Genomic DNA, 23,293 nt, shown 5'->3' with positions numbered 1-23,293 from the left:
AACGTTTCTGCTCATCGAGTATTGTATGATAGATCACAGACCAGGAAGAGAGACACTGGTGACAAGCTAGAGCTTAGAATGGGTTCCATCCATACAGAACCTATTCTTTTTCTGGATGATATTGCAAAGGGAGTGTGTGGCGCATGGCCAAGTGATTAGGGTGTTGGATTTGCGATCTGAAGGTCGTGGGTTCAAGCCTTGAGCGAAGCACTTGACCACACAATGCTCCAGTCTACCCAGCTGAGAATGGGTACCGACAAAAGTGCTGGGGGTTAACCTTGCGATAGACTGGTGTCCTATCTGGGGGGTGGGGGAGTCTCGTACTCTCAGTCGCTTCACGCCACGGAAACCAGCATAAGCACTGCCTGATGGGCCACAAGGCTCATGACAGACTTTAATCTTAATTTGTAAAGGGAGTGGGAAGGAAGGCAGCAATAATGATCCTTGACAGATACCAGAGGAAACAACAGTGTTGTTCAGATTAACCCAATTACATCATAATTTTCATCCAATTAATATTTCACTGACTAATAGTGAAAACTTATGGTACTTTGCTACACATTTAATTACTATTGTAATATAAAGTTAAAAACTTAAATGAAACAAATAAACTTACTGATAATGAGATTACCTTATTAGTTATATCAAGGTTGCAATTTGCGTCACAAAGAGCCATAACAATAGCTATGTTGCCATCTTTGCAGGCTATGTGCAAAGCTGAATTGCCATGCAGATCTTGTACATCTACATAACACCCTTGATTTAGTAGGTACTTCACCACCTCTATCTGGCATCTTCGTACTGCAAGGTGCAGTGCTGTGTGACCATCCTGAAAATTAAAAAAAAATAAGCCTTTTAAAATTTCAGCCACAAAACACAAAAGTTAGAAACTGCTGTTCGATTTTCTTGGAGCGAATCAAAACAGGCACTAGAGCCCTTTAATCTACGTGGTATGAGCCTCTCAGTCGTTAAGGACACATAATGACAAATTCTTCACTTCTTGCGTAGAGTAGCAGACAGGCTGTTTCACTTAGAACCCTTTGCAATTCCTAGTCATAAGGTGAGAAATTTAATTTAACCCTCAAATGATGACCCTCTTGACTAAAGAGAATATGCCTGTAGTGTGCATGCTCCAAGTCTGTCCACAAAACAGTGTCAGACTAGCTTCTGCCTAATATGTAACATCCATTAGTCTTGCGAGTCATGGATCTGTGCCTGGAAAGTCTTCACTCTCCAGGGCGCAGGCCTGGGCAAGGTTTATGGAAGACCAGCAGTTGTCCATGCTGCAAGTCTCCCCCTCTCCACGATACCAATGTTATCCAAGGGAAGGGCATTAGGACCCATACAGCTTGGCACCAGTGTCGTCGCAGAGCAACGTGTGAGTAAGTGCCTTGCTCAAGGACACAACATGTTGCCTCAGCTGGGGCTTGAACTCACGACCTTCAGGTAGCTAGTCCAATGCCTTAACCACTTGGCCACATGCCCACACTATATGACATAAACTTAATATAAAAAGTAACATATCAGACCTAGAAATGCATTTCTTCTTGTTCTTTTTTTTTTTTAAAAAGGAGAGGGGGATTAGATTAAATTAAAAAATGCAACATTGTACTACCCGACTCTGAAATCACCAACTCCAACTGTCAAGCAATTGTTATTACCACACCAGAACTTTGACCATCTCATGGTCCCAAGAATACTAAGACCATTGCAGTTGCAAATGCAAGGTGCAACAGGAACTTCCCAATAAGTATTAAATAGGCAAATAATTTAACTGATGGTCATTTCCTAAAGATCTGGACATATTATATACTGTACCCCAGTTATTTGCAGAAGTAAGGTGATCTTTGCAAACATGCTTCATGTAACATTGAAAGTTTACAAAATTAGCAGCATAACTTAACTATCTGTTGAATTCTGTCCTATTTGTCTCCATTTTGAGTACAAGAAATTCCATTTCAGCCTTCTAGAGTAACTGCAGGACACAATTGCTTGGACTGTGGGAGGAAACGTACATCAGTTTCCCTTCCCAATTAGCTTAATTTTTTGTTTCTATCCAACTAGTTCTTTGTCCTATCGCTACTTAAAAGTTCTTTGTTATTAAGCCAGGGGCTCCCAACCTCTTTTATGCCATGGACTGATACCATTAAGCAAAGGGTTCATGGACCCCAGCTTGGAAACCCTGTATTAAACCATGGCCAAGATTCCTCAAACACAAGTCAATCTCTGGTTATCTGGTGCAAATCCTGCTATCAGGAGAAGGAATCCCTGATGATTTTGCACCAGAGTGCTAGATATTCTGTGACCATTTGCTATTCCCCACGTGGTAGGATGTGCGAATCTTGGTGTCATTAACTACTTAAACTTACATATCCAATTCGAAAGTAATGATTTATTTGCATAAATGATGAAAGGTCTCACCTTGGAAATGTTGACTGTTTATTCATTTCCATAGATGTTGCCTGACCTGCTGAGTTCCTAAAATTACATTTTCAAGTAATCTTTCCCAGGACTACAACTAACATTTTCCCAGTCTACATGGTTCAGACAGAGTGGTAGCTATAAGGAACGTAGTGCCAGAGGAATTTGTGAAGGTGGGTACAATTGAAAGATTTTAAACATTTAGGGTGCCATGGCAGCATAGCAGTTATCGCGATGCTATTACAGCTCGGGGCATCAGAGCTTGGAGCTCAATTCTGGTGTCCCCTGTAAGCAAGTTTGTATGTTCCTTCCTGTGGGTGCATGGGTTTCCTCCGGGTGCTCTGGTTTCCTCCCACAGTCCAAAGTCGTACCAGTTAGTGGGTCAGCTGGTCAAGTCGCCCTGTGATTAGGCAAGGGTTAAATCAGTGGGTTGTTGGATGGTGCAGCTCGATGGGTCAGAAGGGCCTGTTCCACACTATATCTCAAAAAAAGTTGTTTGGACAGATAAATGGATAGGAAATATTTAGGAGGATATTGGAGGCAAATGGGACCAGCTCCAGCAGGCTTCTTGGTTGGCATGGATAAGTTGGGTCAAAGGGCGTGCTTCTGTGCCTGACTATTCACTGCAACAACTAGAAATGAGGTAAAGATGATATTATTTTCTCCATTTGAAGATTTAAATCTTCTTGTTTCTGAGTGGTTTGATAGTGAAGATTTGACAGCTGCAATGTGTCAATTTGATAAAGATGATTTATCAAATCGTGCAAATTGTTAGCCACTATGCAAAGTAGAATTGTTGGTCTGCACCTGTGTGCGCAGAAGTTAAAAGTTGCAGAAATATTGAACGTGGGGTCAGCCAACAACAGAAGATATCCTACTTCCATAAAGACTTCACTTCCATTGTTGTACTTCAACAAAACATGCTCACTTTCATTCATTAGATCGATAGATATACTTTATTGATCCCGAGGGAAATTGGGTTTCGTTACAGGTACGTACACAGGTATTTGTAGTATACGTTTGGTGGTATCGGCAAAAACCTTAATTAAAATATGCTCTTACAATAGCATTAACTTACTCTGGATTGTGTGAACTTAACATTCATGTGCTACTCGGAAACCTGCCCTTTCCCAGCATAACTGAATTTGTATACTTAGGTATCTGCTGCCAGGATGAGAAGCAGATTCAGTCACATTATCACGAGATGCTGGTGCACAGTCATTGGTCTCCAATGAGCACAACTCAGTGAACGTCCCAAGAGGAAGTGCTCGTCTTTACAGCAACATCACTGAAAGAAGCATTCCGATTGCTCATCACATGATTAGAGCAATCTGGGAAGGAAGGGTCTGTTGCCACAAAATGGTTTTCAATAAGGAGAAGTGAATCATTGATAAACATGTGCTCTACGTGGGAACAGCACGAGCATTACTGTAAAAAAAAATGTTGTTGCAAGAACATACAAGGATTGTGACATTGGACAGTAGCAAAAATATTGCACTGTTACCTTCACATGGTGTACTGCTAAAATAATAACATGCAACTATGATTCTAATCAAGTTACCCCATAGCTAGCTCAGAGGAAAACACACTAACCACAGTGTGGAAGGTAAAACCAATCATCTTCTAAGAACTGGTAACATTTTGAAGTAACATAACCATACAATAATCAAGTCATGTGCTCAAAACTGACCGTGTCAATTTCATCCATGTCTGCACAATGTTCCAGTAGACATTCCACAATATCCACATAGCCTCTTGCAGACGCAGTCAAGAGGGGTGTCTCTCCTTCTTTGTTTTTAATGTGAACATCACAGTCAGCTTCACAGAGTGCTTTGGCCACTGCAAAGTAACCATGCCATGCTGCACAGTGCAATGGAGTTTCTTGTTCCTGGCACAAAAAAAAAAAGGGGAATTAATATTAAATTTTAGTATTAGTGAATAAATTAGGTACAACTGCAAGCAAGTATTAAAAGGTGGAACAGCAAGTGATCGAATTCGTTGCTTTTCCTGTGATCGCAAGACCTTGTTGGACATTGGTGGTGTGGAATGTTGTAAGTAGAATCCATCGGTTTATTGGTGAGCGGTGGGGCAGGACTGCAGGGAAGCTGTGTGGCCTTGATCGTAGTAAGGACTAGGCCTCAAGCCGTGGGGTTGCCTGTTTGCAGCCACCCAGGGGGAGGTGTCGGAGTTGGGTGTTCCGTTGGAGTGGGTGTGGTGCAGGGTCCGTGCTGGGGTCGATGCTGCCCCCTCCCCCAGTGTTCATTCAGCTGAAAAAAGGTTGTATTGTGTTTGACTGCCGAGTGCTACAATATTCATAAATTCAGGGACCTGGACTTTTTTTTGTGTGTGACTGTACTTTATATGTTATATGCTAACTTATATGTGCTATATGTGTCTTGCGCGGTGTATGACAGTTGGTAATGTGTTTTGTACCTTGGCCCCAGAATAATGCTGCTTCCATTGGCGGTATTCATGTATGTTTTTTATATTCTATGTTTTTGAATCGCCTGTTCCTTTTCTGTTTTGATGTGCGAGGGGAGAATGTTTGGGGGGGGACTGATGTTCTGTTTTTTTTGTGCGGGGAGGTGCTGTTTCTCGACGTTAATGTTCCGTTTTGTGTGGGGCAGTGGTTGTTTTCTGGGGGAGGGGGTCAATGTTCTTGTTCCATTTTTTGTGCTGGAGCAGGGGTTTTGGGGGTTGATGCTTGGGATGCTGTTCTTTTTTGTGCCGGGGAGGGGGGCTGGGTTTGATGTGCCTTCTCTGGATGACTTTCATGTTTTTTGTTTCGTGGCTATCTGGAGAAGACAAATTTCAGAGATGTATATGGATACATGCTTTATAATAAATGAACCTTTGAACATCGCACTAGTACACTAACTGTAGTCTGATCAATGCTATACATATCTCAACCAGAACCTCCCTAGATTTGCATTCAATTATCACAGCAATAAACTAAATATTCTGTAAGTTTTTCCCCTTACTTCCAGTACCTCAATACTATCTATTGCCAATCATGCACTGGGCACCAATATCTCCTTACATTTCAGAGCACAGCAATCTCTCCCCAATTAGAGCTGATTAAATCTTGTTACTTATTCATTATTCAGGATGTGGGTGCTACTGTCAAGCACATCCCAAATTTTTGTTAGACCAAATCTATTATCTCTTAAGATTTCAGAAGGAGAGACATCTGGCAGCTCTTACTAATGTGCAAATCGAATAATGTGGTATGACAGAATTGTGCCGTGCTCTCTTGTGATTGAAGATCAAAAACTTGCTGAATGCTGTCAAGGAGTTCCACTCAAATTACACACTCTTGTCAGAATCACACTTCCAACACGAGCCGCAAAACATAAAAGGTAAAAAGCAGCCAACGAGAACATTCCGTCATAGTCACTGCATGATATTTTGCTAAAAAACCTTTTGAAGTAGTAACCTTGCCTTTAAAAACCATGAACAAAAATTTATGAATAGCATAACTGCGAACTCTAAATCGGGAAATGCAAAGTACACAGCTTTATATTCTGTGCATAGTCCATAAACATCAAATCCTTGCTAACATTTATGTTTCTTTATTGCCCCTGTGTTAAATCATTAGTGCAATAAATCTGTGTTGCTTCAACCTGGAATCAGAACGGAGAGAAACTAGAAATGACATATCATTTTTAGGAGTCATAAATGCTCGATAGCCAGGCTTTAATAGAACTGCTTGATAAAGTTAAGAAATGTATAAATCGCTGACTGCAAGCAGATTAAACAGCAAGTATTCTAGCTTTCAATTAAATATGTTTCAAATTCAAGTTTAATTGCCAGTCAACCATATACAGCTAAATGAATCAATATTCCTCTGGGGCCAAGGCACAAAACAATGTACATATGGTCACAGCACATATAGTTACAACAGCATATATCTGTATATACAGTACACATAACAGGAGAGTGTAGTGGTTAAGGGTTGAAACACCCTTTGAAGATTCGGCACAAAATTGCTTTTCGTGCAAAAATGAGAATACCACATTATGACTAATCTTCACCTGACACAGAAGATTACAACAGGAATGCTCCCCATTCCTGTTGTAGTCATTCTATGGCACTGTAAAAGATGTGTAGAACACGATTTTGAAACATAAGACTAAACTATGCCAAAAGTGTAAGGAAATATTTATTAAGTCCCTTTCCAGCATGTAGAAGTGAGGTGAATGCAATGAATGAATAAGTTACCTAAACGTGTTTACTGCTTCAAAGAATAACAGTTTAATCAGCTCTGGCACTAGAACTGTTCATGGATCTCTTCACCGTTACAGGTTTATGTTGAATATAGGAGCAATTTTCAATGTCAAGACAAGCCATCAAATCTAATTTCTTTACAATTTTCTAGTTAGGAAAATGAGTAGAATGAAAGACAGTATGGTATTATATTCTTAGGTAGAATTCTTTATTCCAGTTCCCTTCTACATTCATTACATAATCATTAATCATCAGATTATCTTCACATCCTAACATGAATAAAATAAGACAGTCAAGTTGAATTGGAACTTAATTTTTCATATGGGTGATCTATTTTACATGCTCTTACCCTGTCTTGAAGATCTGGATTAACACCGATTTTGCAGAGGTATTGTACAACTTCAACATTACCATATCGAGCTGCTACATGGAGGGCAGTTTCACCAGACTACAGTAAAATATAAACAAATACAGAAGTTAAAAATCTGACTAAACTCTACACTGAAATCCACCACAGTGCTTAAGCTTCATTTATAAAGACTCATTTCATAGCGATGTTGGCTCTGGGACTTCTGAATACAATGCACTTGAAAATGCACCAGTGCTTGGCTGCCTCACACAAAATTTTTGATAAGCTACAGAGAAGGGCAAGTAATAATTACAAACCAGTACTCTTATGCAAGGATATCTGCGGGAAATCAAAATAAGGACCAGGAAACAAAATTTGATGGAGAGAGTAGGTGGAATACAGTGGGAAGATGAAGGAAGTAAAGAGCAAAAGATTTGCAGGTTCTACAGAGCTAATAACAAGATTAGTCAATATGACTGTAATTAGGTCACCCTCTTGTCAAGAACAGTTAAACAAGCACAATGGTGTAATAAACGGGGATCCCTGTAACCTGGGTTTTAAGGAGAACTCATTGTTGTAACACAGGCACTCCAGGAGTATAATGAAGGGCTGTTCTGCTTCTTGTGTATACGCTGAACCTACAATGGCAACCTTAAATATAGAAAAATGGTTATGTTAGGAGTGTAACACATCTTCTGACGATCAGCTCCAGTGCACCCTTTACTCTAACTAATCACAGGGATTTTGGTTTCTGTCCCCCCATCATTCTCAAATACATTCCAGATTAGTGCCACCCAGTACCACTTTACACATCCAATCATAACAAGTTATCCTATACTTTGATCCCAATAATTACAGTCCTACACACTATAAAGCAAAAAGATCAACTGCTTGGCAGTTTTGGAATTAAATTAGTTAACCCAAAGAACAATAAAGAAAATCAGAAACAAACAAAAAAAAATTGCTGGAAAAAGCTACGACTTAAAATGTCTTTCTCTTTCCACAGATACTGCCAGACCCGCTGAGCTTTTTCAGTTTTTCTAATTTTATTTCAGATTTTCAGCACCTGCTTTTTTTTTTATATAACTGATTTTCATGAAATATGATTTCCTCTGCAGATGTTAACAGTAATTAAGTGACACCAGAGACAAGTTTTTCATCAGAATATCCATAAAAGTATCATAACCCTGTGGGGCACCGTGGTAGCGTGCAGTTAGTACAGTGCTATTGCAGCTCAGGGCGTCTGAGTTCGGAGTACAATCCCAGTGTCCTCTGTAAGGAGTCTGTACTCGTTACATCCTTGTTTTTCTCTGGGTGCCCCAGTTTTCTCCCACAGTCCAAAGACGTACCAATTAGTAGGTGAATTGGTCGTTGTAAATTGTCCCATGATTAGGCTAGGATTAAATCAGGGTTTGCTGGCACAAGGGGCTATTCCGCATTATCTCCAAATAAACAAGCAAACAAACAAACAAAGTAGAGCAGTGCAGTGCAGTCCAGCTAAGTCCTCAGCTGACATCCGGTCTATGCAGAACAGCAGTTGTGTAACAACAGATGGCCCAAGACCAACATTCACTTCATTCCAATATGCTTCACAGCAGTTGAACAAGATTGTTCAAGGAAGGATTTTAAGAAATGGAATATCAGACAGTGTTCCCTCACTCATTTGCTATTCAGCAACTTCCCTAATAATGTCTTGTTAGTAAAGCAAACTTAAGGGATTAATTGGCTACATGAACACGACATCAGCGAGATGTGCCAACTCCACTTTTCAGACTGGAGGGAAATACACAGCTGTGTTTCCTAGCAACCGGTATTAGAACCACCTTTCTAAATCTGAGTTTGTCATGAAAATCAAAATTATAATGAAGAGCGAGGAAAATGTTAACGGATTCCAAAAAAAAGGCAGGCAAACAAGTAACATGGGCAGATATGCAACAGATGACATTTCGCACAGCAAACTGTGAAATGACTTACTTATGTAAGAACAGAATCACAGAAACCCATGGCAGGGAAGGAGATCATTTAACATATCAAGTTTCCCATGCTGCTATAGAAAGCTACCCAGAAAAATCATACTTCCCAGCTCTTGATGTGTCTATATGAGACAAGTGCTTATTCAAATAGGTTTAGAAATTTGATGAGAATTTCGTTTTCCAATATTGTTTCAGGCAGAGCTCCAGACATACCTCTGATCCTAAGAGTTCCATCTTTTGAGTGAATTTTTGTCTCTGTACCAGTTTTCATGCCTCGATATAGAACTCACTGCCAAGGGAAACCAGGTTCTTCCTATTCAGTTTCATATAAGTTTATAGCTCTTAATTAAAGTAGTGTCCCAATCTCTAATGTGTCACAGAAATTAGCTTCAGTCTGTTCAATCCTTCCTCGTAACAAAAATTCACCACCCAAGCAATTCCATCATTCTCCTTTGCACCCTCGTCACACTCTTCATTAATATGATAATAGTAACAGTGCACAGTGTGCCCTATATAGAGTGTTAGAAATTCCAGAAATTCACTCAGCCAAAAAAAGGAAGTATTCCTTACACCTTTCTATATTTTTTTGTCTACTATCTTCATGGACCGTAAAGGAGGAAAGGTAATTTATTTCAATGTAGGATCAAAGACATGCATGTTCATGTATTTTTGCATGTGCTAGGACAAATTGATAGGACAATTAATAAGGGATTCCTTAGGAAGTGACATCGGTTCATTACTTTTGTATACTAAGCTAAACTTTAATTAACCCGTGTTGAGACTCAGCTGCAGAATTCCAATCAACACACTAAAAAAAAATGTCAAGGTCAGAGGAAATTTAGAGGGATTGCAAAGAAAACTCTAGACAATATAAGATAAGTCAAGATGATTGACGATATATTTCTCATGATGATTTATAGCATATTTTATGTATTACTCTGTACTGCTACCTCAAAATAACAAATTACATATGTCTGCGATAATAGACCTGATTCTGATTCTGAGCTTGGAATCTGAATGTAGTAGGGAGGAGAAATATACAAGCACTCAGAGGAACAGTACGACTCGAGGAGGGATAGGAATATTGCAGTTGTAGGTTGTCAGCCAGGTGACACTTCAGGGTGTTTAAACCCTTGAACACTTGATCTCCCCTTCTACATTGTCATGAACCTTGCACAAGTGTACATGCACAGCACTTCCTCTGTAGCTACAAAACCATATGGTGTATTCTGTTTTCTTTTTACTACCTCAGTGTAATTATGTATGTCTTAATCTGTCTGGAAGGCATGCACAACTGGTGCAAATCAGTTTCTCAAGACACGTGACAATAATAAACCAATAAAGAAATAAAGCAGGAGGATTCTAATTCTGATTGTTCGCAATAAGGAAACCAATATTAAGAATCAAGGGCAGGAATGATAAGTTAAAGCATGAGTTTTGGAATAACAGCACTTTATGCTGGAAAATACATGTTTTGTTGGGAGGGTGTGGTGGAATAACTAAATCTGGTGGGTGACACTATCCTAAATATAAACCGCATTGAATGGAGTTCTGGTAGGGACGAGGTTCAGTAATTACCACGGAAGTGAAACAGCTTCCTAACTGAGAGGCTACAAGGGAGAGAGCAGTGTGGAGTTGAACAGGATAAGTTCCAGGCCAAGTACGTGGGCACAGTACCACTTCCAGGCCCCCCTCTCAGTCATACAGTACCCTGGTTTGTGAATGAGTCACTGTTCCTTCACTGCTGCTGAATCCAAACTCGGGAAAAATGAGCAAATGTAAAAAGGGTGCTGAAGCTGCAAAGAGCCTGGTTCATTCTGCACCTGAGGTTAAGGTGGCAGTCAGGAGCAAAGGAACAAACCGTGTGGGTGGACAATAGGGGCAGCACTGTGACGTAGTGTTTAGCACAACGCTTTACAGTAGCAGGTTTCACTCCCGCCGCTGTCTGTAAGGAGATTATATGTTCTCCCTGTGACCGTGTGGGTTTCCTTTGGGTGCTCTGGTTTCCTCCCACAGTCCAAAGATGTACCAGTCGGCAGGTTTATTGATCATTGTACATTGCCCCGTGATTAGGCTCAGACTAAATTGGGGGATTTCCGGGTGGTGCGACTTAAAGGGCTTACTTCACGCTGTATCTCAATAAATAAATCTTTGTAAAGGTTAGTTAAAATTCTTCTTCACAACATGGAATGTTTAAGAAACAAATTGGGCAGGTAAAGCTGGATGACACACACACAAAATGCTGGAGGGACTTGGCAGGCCAGGCAGCATCAAGGAAAAGAGTATAGTCATCATTTCGGGACAAAACCCATCGGCAGAACTGGAGAAACTGTTGAATAAGAGGAGATGATTTAGAAAGCTGGATGGCATTTGGATTTGAAACTATACCCTTATGTGTTTAGATATCATCAATTATGTACATAGAGATGAGTGTATCATGAGTTGGTTCTTGAGAAACCTCAAGGCTGCTGGCATAGAGATGGGGAAAAGGAAACATTATTGAACATATCCCACTTTAGAGTGGGGTACAAACAGTATTGAACGTCTGTTAATATGCACAATGAATTAGTGTTGGCAAAAATGTTGGTACATTACAACTCTGCAAAAATGTATTCTTTTGCCAAATATTTTGTGATTATTATTGCTAATGTTGATTATTTGCTTGAAATTCCATCTTGCACCTTTGTAAATTTTAGTTATTTTCTAAAAACATTAGGAAGCATTATTGCATCTACAAGGCAGATTGCACCAATATATATCTTTCTATTAATTAATTCATAACAAATTCTACCAGAAAAATAAATTACTTTCTTTAAAAAGAATTTAAATTTAAATTTAAGCACATTTGTCTTTTACAAGGGTGACACTGATGTTCATTTTCTTACCTTATCTTGAACATTCAAAGGACATTCTTGTTGGTGTAAGAACCTCAATGTTTCAGTATGGCCATGTCTTGCAGCCCAGTATAGTGCGGTGGACCCAGACTAGGAGAAATTCAGATTTTTTTTGGAAAATAATTAAAGATACTTCATACTCAAATATGTCAATTTATTTTCCATGAATTTTATTACTCCCATTTCCATGAATTTTATTAGTCCCAGAAACATCTGAATGCCTGGTCTATTATACATTAAAGTAAATTTACTTAACCTGCAAACTGTAATGCCAAATGAGACATACCAATAGCATTCAGACATAGGGTAATTAAAGTGACAAGCAGCAATAGTTTTTTCAGACAAAATGAAGAGAATATTCTGACAAATTCCATTACAAACCTTGTCCTGGACATCAATCTTTGCTCCTTTTTGGATGAGCAAGTTAAGAATCTGGATATTTCCACAACCAGCCGCGACCAACAGTGGGGGTGTTCCATGCTGCAGAAAGATTAAACAAGTAACAACATGGACTGGAAAGGTAAATGTTCAGTTTTCCCCTTTCGTAGAAACTAATTGTCCTGTAAAGACTGGCCATCTTGTAGCTCCAAGGCTAGTTGCATCACTTGGACTACATCTACTCATTACAACTTGCTACAACATTTGCAATTACATTTTCCACAACTCTCCTGCAATTCACTATTTTCTGAATTCTTGAAATTATCTTGCAAGCTTATCCCAGCATCTAACTGCTGCAGAACTTCTTCATCTGAAGGGTTTCCCCAACATGAGCCAGCACATTAGGCTGAAATTTTAAGTTATGTTTGATTGAGGACAGAAAAGGCTATTTCAGCCATTTTCCAGCTATCCTGATGTCAGTGCATTCACAGATAAACAGACAAATTCTATATGTGAACCAAGCACAATATAAATTAGAAGGGTGTTGCAATTGAGTTGGCCAACCTGAGCATAAGCAAAGGAAAAAGTATGTAGTAAGTAAACCTTCCCAGAAGTACCATTTTAATGAAATTGAACTTTGATTCTTTCCATATTACAAAATAAAATAAATAAATAAGCTGCAGGTGCAGTTTCCAAATGTGCCAAGCTTTATTTCTTCTCCTTCAAACGATCCACAGCAGTTTCCTCATGGGAATTGTGCAGTCTTCTTGCTTTTAGCCACACTCAGCCACTGGTAAATATGCAGACAGAGACACTCCTACTACTTGTTGTCACAGGAGCAGACACTGCACAAAATATACTCTGCAAGGAAAGCGCATGGAGCACGCTGCATGATGCAGCCTGCTTTTAAGCTCACTTCCACCACAGGCACACTGCTGCCACTTTCCTTCCTTGGCACAAATATGCCAGGGGCTGAATGCTTCAATAGTGATGTGCACAGGAGCTGAAACATGTAGGCTTAACACTGTCAGTGAAAGCACATGTCCATAATCTTGCATTTCATTCCTTTATCGGAAGGCCCTTCCTCACGTTCAGATATTTCCCCAAGCTCCAGGGCCATTCCGTCTCACTGACATGGCAAATACTAGCAGAACATACGGGTGAAAAAACAGTAATTAAGTCATGACAGGTCTGAGAAATCATAGGGTATATCTACACAACCTTTGAAACTTCTTTCTGCAAAGCTATCAGAAAAGGCAACAAAAGGTAAAGAATTGCATCCTCTTACCCAGCAGCTTGCTTGTGACTAAGTGCATCAGCGTATACAAATGAATACCTTTCATTCTGAGAGCTGCCAAGATGGCTATATTTGTACTAATATATTTTTATCTGAAGTTGGATCCTCTGCAACCAAATTTTCTTTCCCATGCACTAAATTGTTTATTGACAAAAATGTCACAATAATACTAGAAGGATGTTGCCGGGTCTTCAGGAGTTGAGCTACAGGGAAAGATTGAATAGGTTAGGACTTCATTCCCTGTAGAAGAATGAGGGGGGATTTGATAGAGGTTTACAAAATTATCAGGGGTATAGACAGAATAAATGCAAGTAGGTTCTTCCCACTTAGATTAGGAGAGATAAATACGAGAGGACATGGCTTTAGGGCGAAAGTGGAAAGGTTTAGGGGAACTTCATCACTCAAGAGATTGGTGGGAGTGTGGAACGAGCTGCCATCTGATGTGGTAAATGCAGGCTCACTCTTAAGTTTTAAGAATAAATTGGATAGATACATGGATGGGAGAGGTCTGGAGGGTTATGGACTGCGAGCAGGTCAATGGGACTTGCGGAATAAAGTTCCGGCACAGACTAGGAGGGTCGAATGGCCTGTTTTCTGTGCTGTAGTGCTCTATGGTTCTATGGTAATAGTGGGAATTAGGCAATAATTTACACTAGTGTAAAAAGTTAAACTATCTACATTCAGCAGGCTTGCTGGGAAATCTGCAATAGTTCTGCTTTGGTCAGAGAGAATATTTTCTTAGAAGGACATTAGGTAACAATTTTGTTTATAAATGTTGTATAGTTGTTTAATAATATAACCTCTAGATTACCATATTAATTTTTCACTGAAGAATTTAGATTACGTTGAAATTATTACTTCATTTTGATTAGTATCATCATTTATTTAAAGACAATGGATGACTTTGTTCTTTGGCTCCAGAGATTAGGACAGCAAAGAGGTGGTCGCAGGAGGCAGAGGAGCAGGTATGGGATTGCTTCAAGCTGATGGACTGGGCCACGTTCAAGGACTCATCTGTGGACCTGAAGAAGTACACCATGGTTGTAATGGACTTTATTGAAACAGCTCTCGACTAAGTGAGACGGAATGGCCCTGGAGCTTGAGGAAATATCTGAATGTGAGGAAGGGTCTTCCGATAAAGGAATGAAATGCAAGATTATGGACATGTGCTTTCACTGACAGTGTTAAGCCTACATGTTTAAGCTCCTGTGCACATCACTATTGAAGCATTCAGTTCCTGGGATATTTGTGCCAAGGAAAGAAAGTGGCAGCAGTGTGCCTGTGGTGGAAGTGAGCTTTAAAGCAGGCTGCATCATCGATCCACAAAATCACTCAGAGTGTGCCCCCAACCGGAAGCCCTGGATGAAACATGAGATCCATAATCTGCTGAGGGCCAGATTAGAGGCGTTCAAGTCTGGTGACCAAGTTAAGTGAGGTCCAGGGATCTCCAGAAAGCAGTCTGATGGGTGGAGTGGCAACTCCGGACTAAACTTGATCAATGAAGGATGCTCGACAGTTGTAGCAGGGCTTGAATGCTATCCCTCTTATAAAGTAAGATCAAGAAACATAGGTGACAACAGGGATTCACTTCCGGATGAGCTCAGTGCCTTCTATGCTTGCTTTGACCATCAAGACATGGAGGAACCATCACAATCTCCCACAGCCCCCGATGACCCTGTGATTTCAGTCTCTGCGGCTGACAAGTAAGCATCCTTCAGGGGGCTGAAGCCACGGAAAGCATCTAGTCCAGATGGGGTACCTGGCCATGTACCGAAGACCCACGCTGAACACTGTCTGGAATGTTTAACTCCGGTGACAATGAAGGTCCAGTGAAATATTTTCAGGTTACGATGTAGCATGATTTGGAAGGGAACTTGTAGACAGTGGCATTTACATGCAGCTGAAGATCTTGTCCATCTTGGCAGTAGAGGTCTCAAGTTTAGGAAGTGGTGTCAGAGGAGCCTACAGGAGTAACAGCTGTGCCTTTTTGGTAGGGTCTGAAGCCACCATACACCGGTGGAGCTTGGAATAGCAAAGGGATCATCAATTAAATAGACTGCTATGCCCTGGAGTTGTCATCCAGGCAAATGGAAAGTCAATTGCCTAGGATTTGCAAATGGAATTGAACACCAGTGAACTTCCTACTTCTTGCTATGGAAAGGAAAATCATTAATGAAGATGAATGGACTTCACCTCATGTAACCTGTTATGTTGCAGAAACAAAGTATTCATTATACAAGGATATATCATGTAGCAAAAATTGTTTTGTATTATCTTATATATTTTAAGTTGCAAACCTCAGCTCTACAAGTGTTTTATTAAATATAATACTACTTTTAAAGATGTTAAATGATGTGACTAATACAAAACTCATGTTTGTTCTGAAAATGGGAAGGACTTCTTGAAGCATTAGCTAAATATATGAAAGGGTGCACAAAGTTTTACCTTGTTTGCCTGGTTTATGTCATAATTGGCAAGTGATCCAAGGAGATGTTGCAGACCAGGAACATTATCATCATTAATGGCGTGGATAATAGCTTTCATCACAAAAGAATCCTCTTCATCCTGATCAGAAATCGAGAAATAAACTTGTCACTCTTGGATGTCAAGCAGTCTGCTGAACATATGGGGGAAAGTGCAAGAATATTTATGCTATTTTCAAAAATAGTATAATTTATACACTGATAAAGTCCTCTGCCAATAATTCTGAATCATGAACATCCACTGTGTAATTACACTTTGAAAACAGCATAGTTTAAGTGAGGATAGCTGAACTGCATCCAGCTTTAATTGTTCAGAGCCCGATTAAGTCAAAATTCATGACCTCCACAGCTTGATCAGCAGGTTAATCCACTGAGCAGTTAAACAGTGCAGGTTTAAACTGTATAGCCTTCAAAGATTATAGGCTGAATGTGATCTGTTCTGTACTAACAAACAGAATGCAGAGTAGCAGTTCAAAGCCAAACTGGTTTGGACACAAACCTGAGCTTAACAATGGTCAAAGACACGAACAGCTTCATTGGAGTTTAAACAGAAGAAACTAGCAATGAACAGAAGAGTTTGAGTCAAAGTAGAGCATATTCAGAACTGGAATACTATGCAACACTTCTTCACATTAGTCAGTTACTAGCTTGTAATTTGGATGAGATCTTTGGGTGCAGATATACCTTAAATGTCAGGAAATCATCCTCCTGAATAACGGAAGATGAGCAGCATTGAGGGGTCAATATTGGAATGAGGAGGCTTTCTCAAGGAAGGGAAAGCAAAATGTAGAGGAACAGCAAATTAAAAACTTTTTGTTCAAAGATTGTTTCCATCTCCTTTCACTGGAGGTTAAAGACTTGGGCTTTATGTTAAACTGAGGCAGAATGAAATAGGAAGCTGACCTGGACTATAGCCAGCAAACAAATACACACAATTCTCAAACAAGAAGATACAAAGCCCTCAGCTGCTGAATGGATTTTTGCTCAGGTACTTACCAAAGTGTCTTCACTCCTAGCAACACTCATGTTGCTCCGAGAAAGAAATGATCTTGATAGCCGTTGGCACAGTGATATTAGCCTCACTGATTGCTAAAGAAACAACAATTTAACCAAATAACTTGGTGGCAAAGCTTCAACTGAACACATTGAGAACTCTCACTTTACAAGAATAATTGTGAACTTGCAATCACAAATAATAGAACATGAAATGAATTCCAAATAGCTGGAAATGTTACAGGCAGCTTTAAACTTACAAGCTTTACTTTGGTCATGGGGATTAAAAGCATCTGAGTAAGGAAAATTACATAATAATACTAAGGATTTAATTGTCACTAAAAGTGGGACACTGTTCCATGACATTCTTGAAATATAAATGTGTTTGCATATAAAATCATGTCATTTGAGCTCTAACTTCATAAAAACAAAATCACAAGAAATAAAAAATCAGTAATTACTTAAAACTGTGTTCACCATCATGTATTTTTATACACCACTAATTCAAACTGAAAGGCTTTGGGAAAAAAATGATAGGTATTTGATCTTCAGTAAAGGAACTGATTAACATTTTTCTTTGGTGAAATTAAATATATTTAAAAATGTTCAAGAAAATTGGGGACTAAGTGAAATTGAAATTAATTTGAAATCTGAAATTGAAAGGGCGATAAACTTTTAAAAATTTTGCAATAGATTGAATGGATATGAAATATATGTGTATACTCAAACTGATTTATGTTGACCATTACGTGTGCCAGTTTTCATTTAGCACTGTTTACAGTTACCTTCCATTTAGCAGATTCATACACTGAATTAGTAGGTGCAAGGTATAACATGCATTTTGTAACACCCAGACGTGCACAACAGAGCAAGTGATTAAAACGAAAAGAAAATAATTTCCCACAAGTTAATATTCCAACTTCACAAACTACAATAATTCTCAGACAGCAGTAGTTAAATTTTTCATCAATGTTTACAATAACACCCCACTGCACTGTTATATATTAATCTCATTAACCAACACATTCTTTCCCATTTAAATTCCACAGCATTTGCTGTACTATTCAGAATGGCAGTCCACTTCATGTTAATTAATCTCTTGTTGAAAAAGTCCCCTCCCCCAAGTAGTTAATCAGCAAAAGCAAATCTTAATTTCAAACAATGATCTTGTTTTTGAACTTGGTATATTCTCAAAGTGCTGTGTAAGGTTAAGTCTTCCAACCAAATTATGCCTTCTGCTTTCAAGGCAGCAGAAATACAAATGCTTAGTCCAAAATTACACTTAACAAATGGAATGATCTTAGACTTGGAGATATCCAGAGAACACCAAAAAAGCTCTATAATTATTGTATTTGTTTGTCTTATTAAGAATATTGAATATTGTCTGATCCTTAAAAGATGAAGCAACTATTCCTGTTCTTCATCAAAAGACCTCATTGGCCAGACCACTCCTTGTACTCTTCTCTGCATGACCCAAGAATAATGGGCACAGTGTCCTGATAAAGATTTCTTTGTCAGTTCACTTCCAATTCCAAATGGAGTGACCTAGAATGCCTATGTAAATATTGTACAGTTAAAAATCCACATACCTTCCACTTCCTGCGAGCTGCAAACTTTTTGAACTTCTCCATATTTACAGCAGATGCTTTTCTGCTGAGAGCCTGCTGACTGTCTTTTGGCTGGAATATCATAGAAATAAAAGTTAAGTATTTACCTAGCTATTATGACTTGAAAATAAACACACATGTAAGTAATGTAACTCCTGCACTATAGTATCATAGGCCTGGGTAGTAACTAAAGCAGCTTACTCCCCTCACCCCTGACAATAAAACAAATTTGACAAGACCCTTGATAAACCATAGACCATATAAGACATAGGAGCAGAGTTAGGCCATTTGGCCCATCGAGTCTAAACCACCATTTCATCATGGTTGATCCAATTTTCCTCTCAGCCCCAATCTCCTACCTTCTCCCAGTATCCTTTCATGCCCTGACCAATCATGAATCTACCAATCTCTGCCTTAAATATACATAAAGACATGGCCTCCACAGTCGTCTGTGGCAAAGAATTCCACAGATTCACCACCCTCTGGCTAAAAAAAAAATTCCTCCTCATCTCTGTTCTAAAGGGACGCCCCTCTATACTGAGGCTGTATCCTCAGGTCTCAAGACTCTCCACATCCACTCTATAAAGACCTCACCATTCAATAGGTTTAAATGAGGTCAACCCTCATTCTGAATTCCAGTGAATACAGGCTCAGAGCTATCAAACACTCTTCATATGACAAGCCATTCAATCCTGGAATCATTTTTGTGAAAACCTCCTTTGCACCCTCTCCAGTTTCAGCACTTCCTCTCTAAGATAAGGGGCCCAAAACTGCTCACAATACTCTAAGTGAGGCCTCACCAGAGCTTTATAAAGTCTCAACATTACATCCTTGCTTTTATATTCTTGTCCTCTTGAACTGAATGCTAACATTGTGTTTGCCTTCCTCAACACAGAATCAACCTGCAAATTCATCAGTGCCATTCTTCCTGGACTGATTGCAAGGCACAGGAAGAAACACACATTTTCCTTCCTCTTATCCAAACTTACTAGGAAGGTTCAAGACCAAATGGAAGTGAATGTGCTGTACTTCAGTTACCCAGAAACTTACTGCAGCATGCATGCACCTGAACAGAATGTGGCTAGAAATATCAACATTCAATTTGACTTTTTGGAAATCCCAGCCCAATATAATTGCTTCTTTATACTTTAACTGCATACACACGGGGTATTCTTTGAAGTAGCGAGGGAGAGTGTGACATCTTTGCAGGGCAGAATCCATTTGAAAACAGTGAGTCTCATCGAGAATGAGTATTTTTAAGCCAATAAAAAGAAGCAAGTTGTAAGCAGAGTAGACATTGTTGAAGTGGGCTGCTGTTAGAGTGGTCAGGCTTCGGTGAGAACAGGTGGAGGCATAGGGTACTGAGTCATTTGTTATTGTTTGTTTCTGATTGTGGAATTTGGGTTTGAGAAGTTGGAGCCAAAGATATAACAAGCTCGGTGAGAAGAGGCTGAGTAAATGACCTAGGTGAGTGTGAAGCTCAAAGATTTCATAGATAAGGCACAGGTAAGCTTTTCTCCCCACTGTCTGAAAATCCTGAGTCTTGAGTTCAGTGTAGGCAACACAGATAGAGTGATGGAATGCTCCTCCTGTGAAATGTGGGATTTCAGGGTACCGAACAGTCTGATGACTACATCTGCAAGAAGTGCCGCCAGCTTCAGCTCCTGATGGACACGGTCAAGGAACTGGAGCTGGAGCTGGATGCACTCAGGACCCTCCGCAAGTCTGAAGATCTCATAGAGGAAAGTTTTACTGAGCTGGTCACACCCAGAGTGTGGGCGTCAGATAGTGGATGGGTGACCACCAGGAGAACCAAGGGGAGTAAGCAGTCAGTGTAGGGTTCTCCTGTGGCCCATCCCCTCAGCAACAAGTGTACCCCTTTGGATACTGCTGGGGGAATAACGTATCAGGACATAGCAGCAGCAGTGTGGCCTTGTGGCTGGCTCTGAGGCTCAGTAGGGAAGGTGAAGACAGGCAGAGCGATAGTGATAGGAGTCTCTATAGTTAGGGGGACGGACAGAAGATTTTGTGGTTGCGAAAGCGATGCCGAAGCAGTACGTTGCCTTCCAGGTGCTAGGGCTAACGATGTCAAGAATGTCTGCAGAATATTATTAAGGGCAGCTGGGGCACATTGGCACCGAGATGTAGGTAGAAAGGGGGAAGAGGTCCTGTACAGAGAGTACAGGAAGTCAGGAAACAGGCTGAAGTACAGGACATCCAAGGTAATCTCTGGATTACTCCCTGTGCCACATGCTGGTCAGGATAGTGCAGATGAATGAATGGCTGAGGAACTGGTGTAGGGGACAGGATTTCAGGTTCTTGGATCATTGGAATCTCTCGTGTGGCAGGGCTGACCTGAACAAGAGAGGCGGGTTGTACTTAAACCAGAAGGAATCAATATTCTGGCCGGGAGGTTACTAGTGCTACTCGGGAGGATTTAATCTAGCTTGGCAGGGGTTGGGAACCAGAGCACCAGGTCAGAAAGTGGAGGGATGGAGGGAAAGTATTTGTCAGGGCCAGTAAGAACAGGCAGGAGCAAAGTAATAGATACCATGGGATGGATAGTTTGAATTTAATGTATATATCTTAATGCTCGGTGTATTACGGATAAGGGTCATGAACTGAGAGCATGGATCAGTACATAGAACAACGATGTTGTGGCCATTGCAGAGACAGTTGAGGGAAGGACAGGAGTGGGGGGGTCTGGGTGAGTAGATCTCAAAATTAGGATGTGTGCAATCACTCTAATAGAATTGTGCTACAGACACCCTCCACCTAAACAGCCAGCGGGACAGCGAGGAACAGATATCCAGGCAGATTAAGGAAAGGTGCAAAAGCAATAGGGTTGTTGTCATGGAAGACTAACTGAGACCTTCTTAGTGCAGGTGGAGGTGGAGGCGGACTTAAGATGGTGCTAAACGGCAACTCCTTTGCTTGCATCTTCGGAAACAGCTCTATTTCCATCTTTAATATCTTTATTTTTCCCTTTCCGGGTTCATTTGAAGACCCTGACCTGGAGTTACACGCTGCCTTCGGTTCTTTGTGGGAATGGGACTCGTTCTCGAGGTTTCAGAACTGGTCGTTATCCGACGTGCCAAGGGTTCGGCCTGAGAGTCTCGCCTGTACTTGGAAGCCTAAGATCTCAGGGCTGTGGAAATGGGTGGATCGAGGGTCAGTGTCATGGTAGGAGACTTGTGAGCCGTCGGGGAGGACGAAAAATCTTTCGCTGTGGGCCCGAAGACCCGAGATCTTTGCGATCTTCGGGCACAGAGCTCATAAAAAGCAACGAAATGGACTTTTAACATCATAAACCAGCGGGTCGTTGTTATGTCCCCTGCTCGTTGTGAAAATGGGGGACACCTCCCTCTCCCTTATTAGGGAGAGAGAGAGAACCTGTGGTTTGTCGAATGCCAGAAGAAATGCAAAGTCTTTGGGGTAACTGCAAGTCTGTGTCTTTGCTATTGCTTAGCTCACGCTTGTGCTCGGTGACAGTGCTGATGCACGGATTTTTTTGCCGATGGGGGGAGGGGGGATTGTTGCTCACTGCCGCTTACGCGCGGGAGGGAGGGGAGTTAGGGGGACATTGGGGTTCTCACATTTAACTGTCGTTCATTCTTTGGACACTTCTCTGTTTTCGTGGATGTTTGTGAAGAAAAAGCATTTCAGGAGGGATATTGTATACATTTCTCTGACATTAAATTGGACCTTCGAACCGGTTTAGATGAGACAGAATTTGTTAGGTGCATCCAGCAGTGTTTCTGAAGTCAGTAGTTAGATAGTCCAGCAAGAGGAGGGGCTGTACTGGATCTGCTGTTGGGTTATAAGCCTGGCCAGGTGACCACCCTTTCACTAGGTGAGCAGTTAGAGAACAGTGGCCATAACTCCTTAAGTTTTAATGTAGCTATAGATAAGTATGCATAAGAAACATAACCATTAGGAGCAGGAGTAGGCCATCTGGCCCATCAAGCCTGCTCTGCCATTCAATAAGATCATGGCTGATCTGACCATGGACTCATGTCCACCTACCTGCCTTTTCCCTATAACCTTTAATTCCCCTACTATGCAAAAATCTATCCAACCTTGTCTTAAATATATTTACTGAGGTAGCCTCCACTGTTTCATTGGACAGAGAATTCCACAGATTTACCACTCTCCGGAAAAAGTAGTTCCTTCTCACCTTCATCCTAAATTTACTCCCACGAATCTTGAGGCTATGTCCCCTAGTTCTAGTCTCACCTACTAGTGGAAACAACTTTCCTGCTTCTATCTTATCTAACCCTTTCATATTTTTCTATGTTTCTATACGATCTCCTCTCATACTTCCAAATTCCAGCGAGTATAGTCCCAGGCAACTCAATCTCTCCTCATAGTCTACCCTCCTCATCTCTGGAATCAACCTGGTGAACCTCCTCTTCACTGCCTCCAAAGCCAGTATATCCTTCCTCGAGTAAGGAGACCAGAACTGCACACAGTACTCCAGGTGTGGCCTCACCAGTACCCTGTACAGTTGCAGTGTAACCTCCTTTCTCTTAAATACAATCACTCCAGTAATGGAGGCCAACATCCCATTTGCCTTCTTGTGGGAGAGTATTAAATTGGAGCAGGGAAAATTACTAGAGCATTTCCGCAGGAATGAGGGAGAGTTAATTGGAAACAGCCGTTTTTGGGCAA

General features: G+C 40.6%; 1 protein-coding gene across 2 annotated transcripts in view; it reads right to left on the bottom strand.

The window, feature by feature from the left end:
- The window catches only part of dapk1 (death-associated protein kinase 1), a 196,848-nt gene that overhangs the window by 67,893 nt on the left and 105,662 nt on the right, over positions 1 to 23,293 (bottom strand). For both annotated transcript variants that reach the window (XM_072281626.1, XM_072281627.1), the window contains exons 10-17: positions 18,605 to 18,694; positions 17,019 to 17,111; positions 15,985 to 16,104; positions 12,246 to 12,344; positions 11,856 to 11,954; positions 6,998 to 7,096; positions 4,112 to 4,309; positions 632 to 829 (exon numbers count right to left, since the gene is read on the bottom strand). In XM_072281626.1, coding sequence (XP_072137727.1) covers positions 632 to 829; positions 4,112 to 4,309; positions 6,998 to 7,096; positions 11,856 to 11,954; positions 12,246 to 12,344; positions 15,985 to 16,104; positions 17,019 to 17,111; positions 18,605 to 18,694 — 996 coding nt within the window. The remainder of the gene's footprint in view (positions 1 to 631; positions 830 to 4,111; positions 4,310 to 6,997; positions 7,097 to 11,855; positions 11,955 to 12,245; positions 12,345 to 15,984; positions 16,105 to 17,018; positions 17,112 to 18,604; positions 18,695 to 23,293) is intronic.

This window comes from Mobula birostris, chromosome 17 (genome assembly GCF_030028105.1).
Source record: "Mobula birostris isolate sMobBir1 chromosome 17, sMobBir1.hap1, whole genome shotgun sequence".
NCBI lineage: Eukaryota > Metazoa > Chordata > Chondrichthyes > Myliobatiformes > Myliobatidae > Mobula > Mobula birostris.
This window is presented reverse-complemented; position numbering and strand designations above follow the sequence as displayed.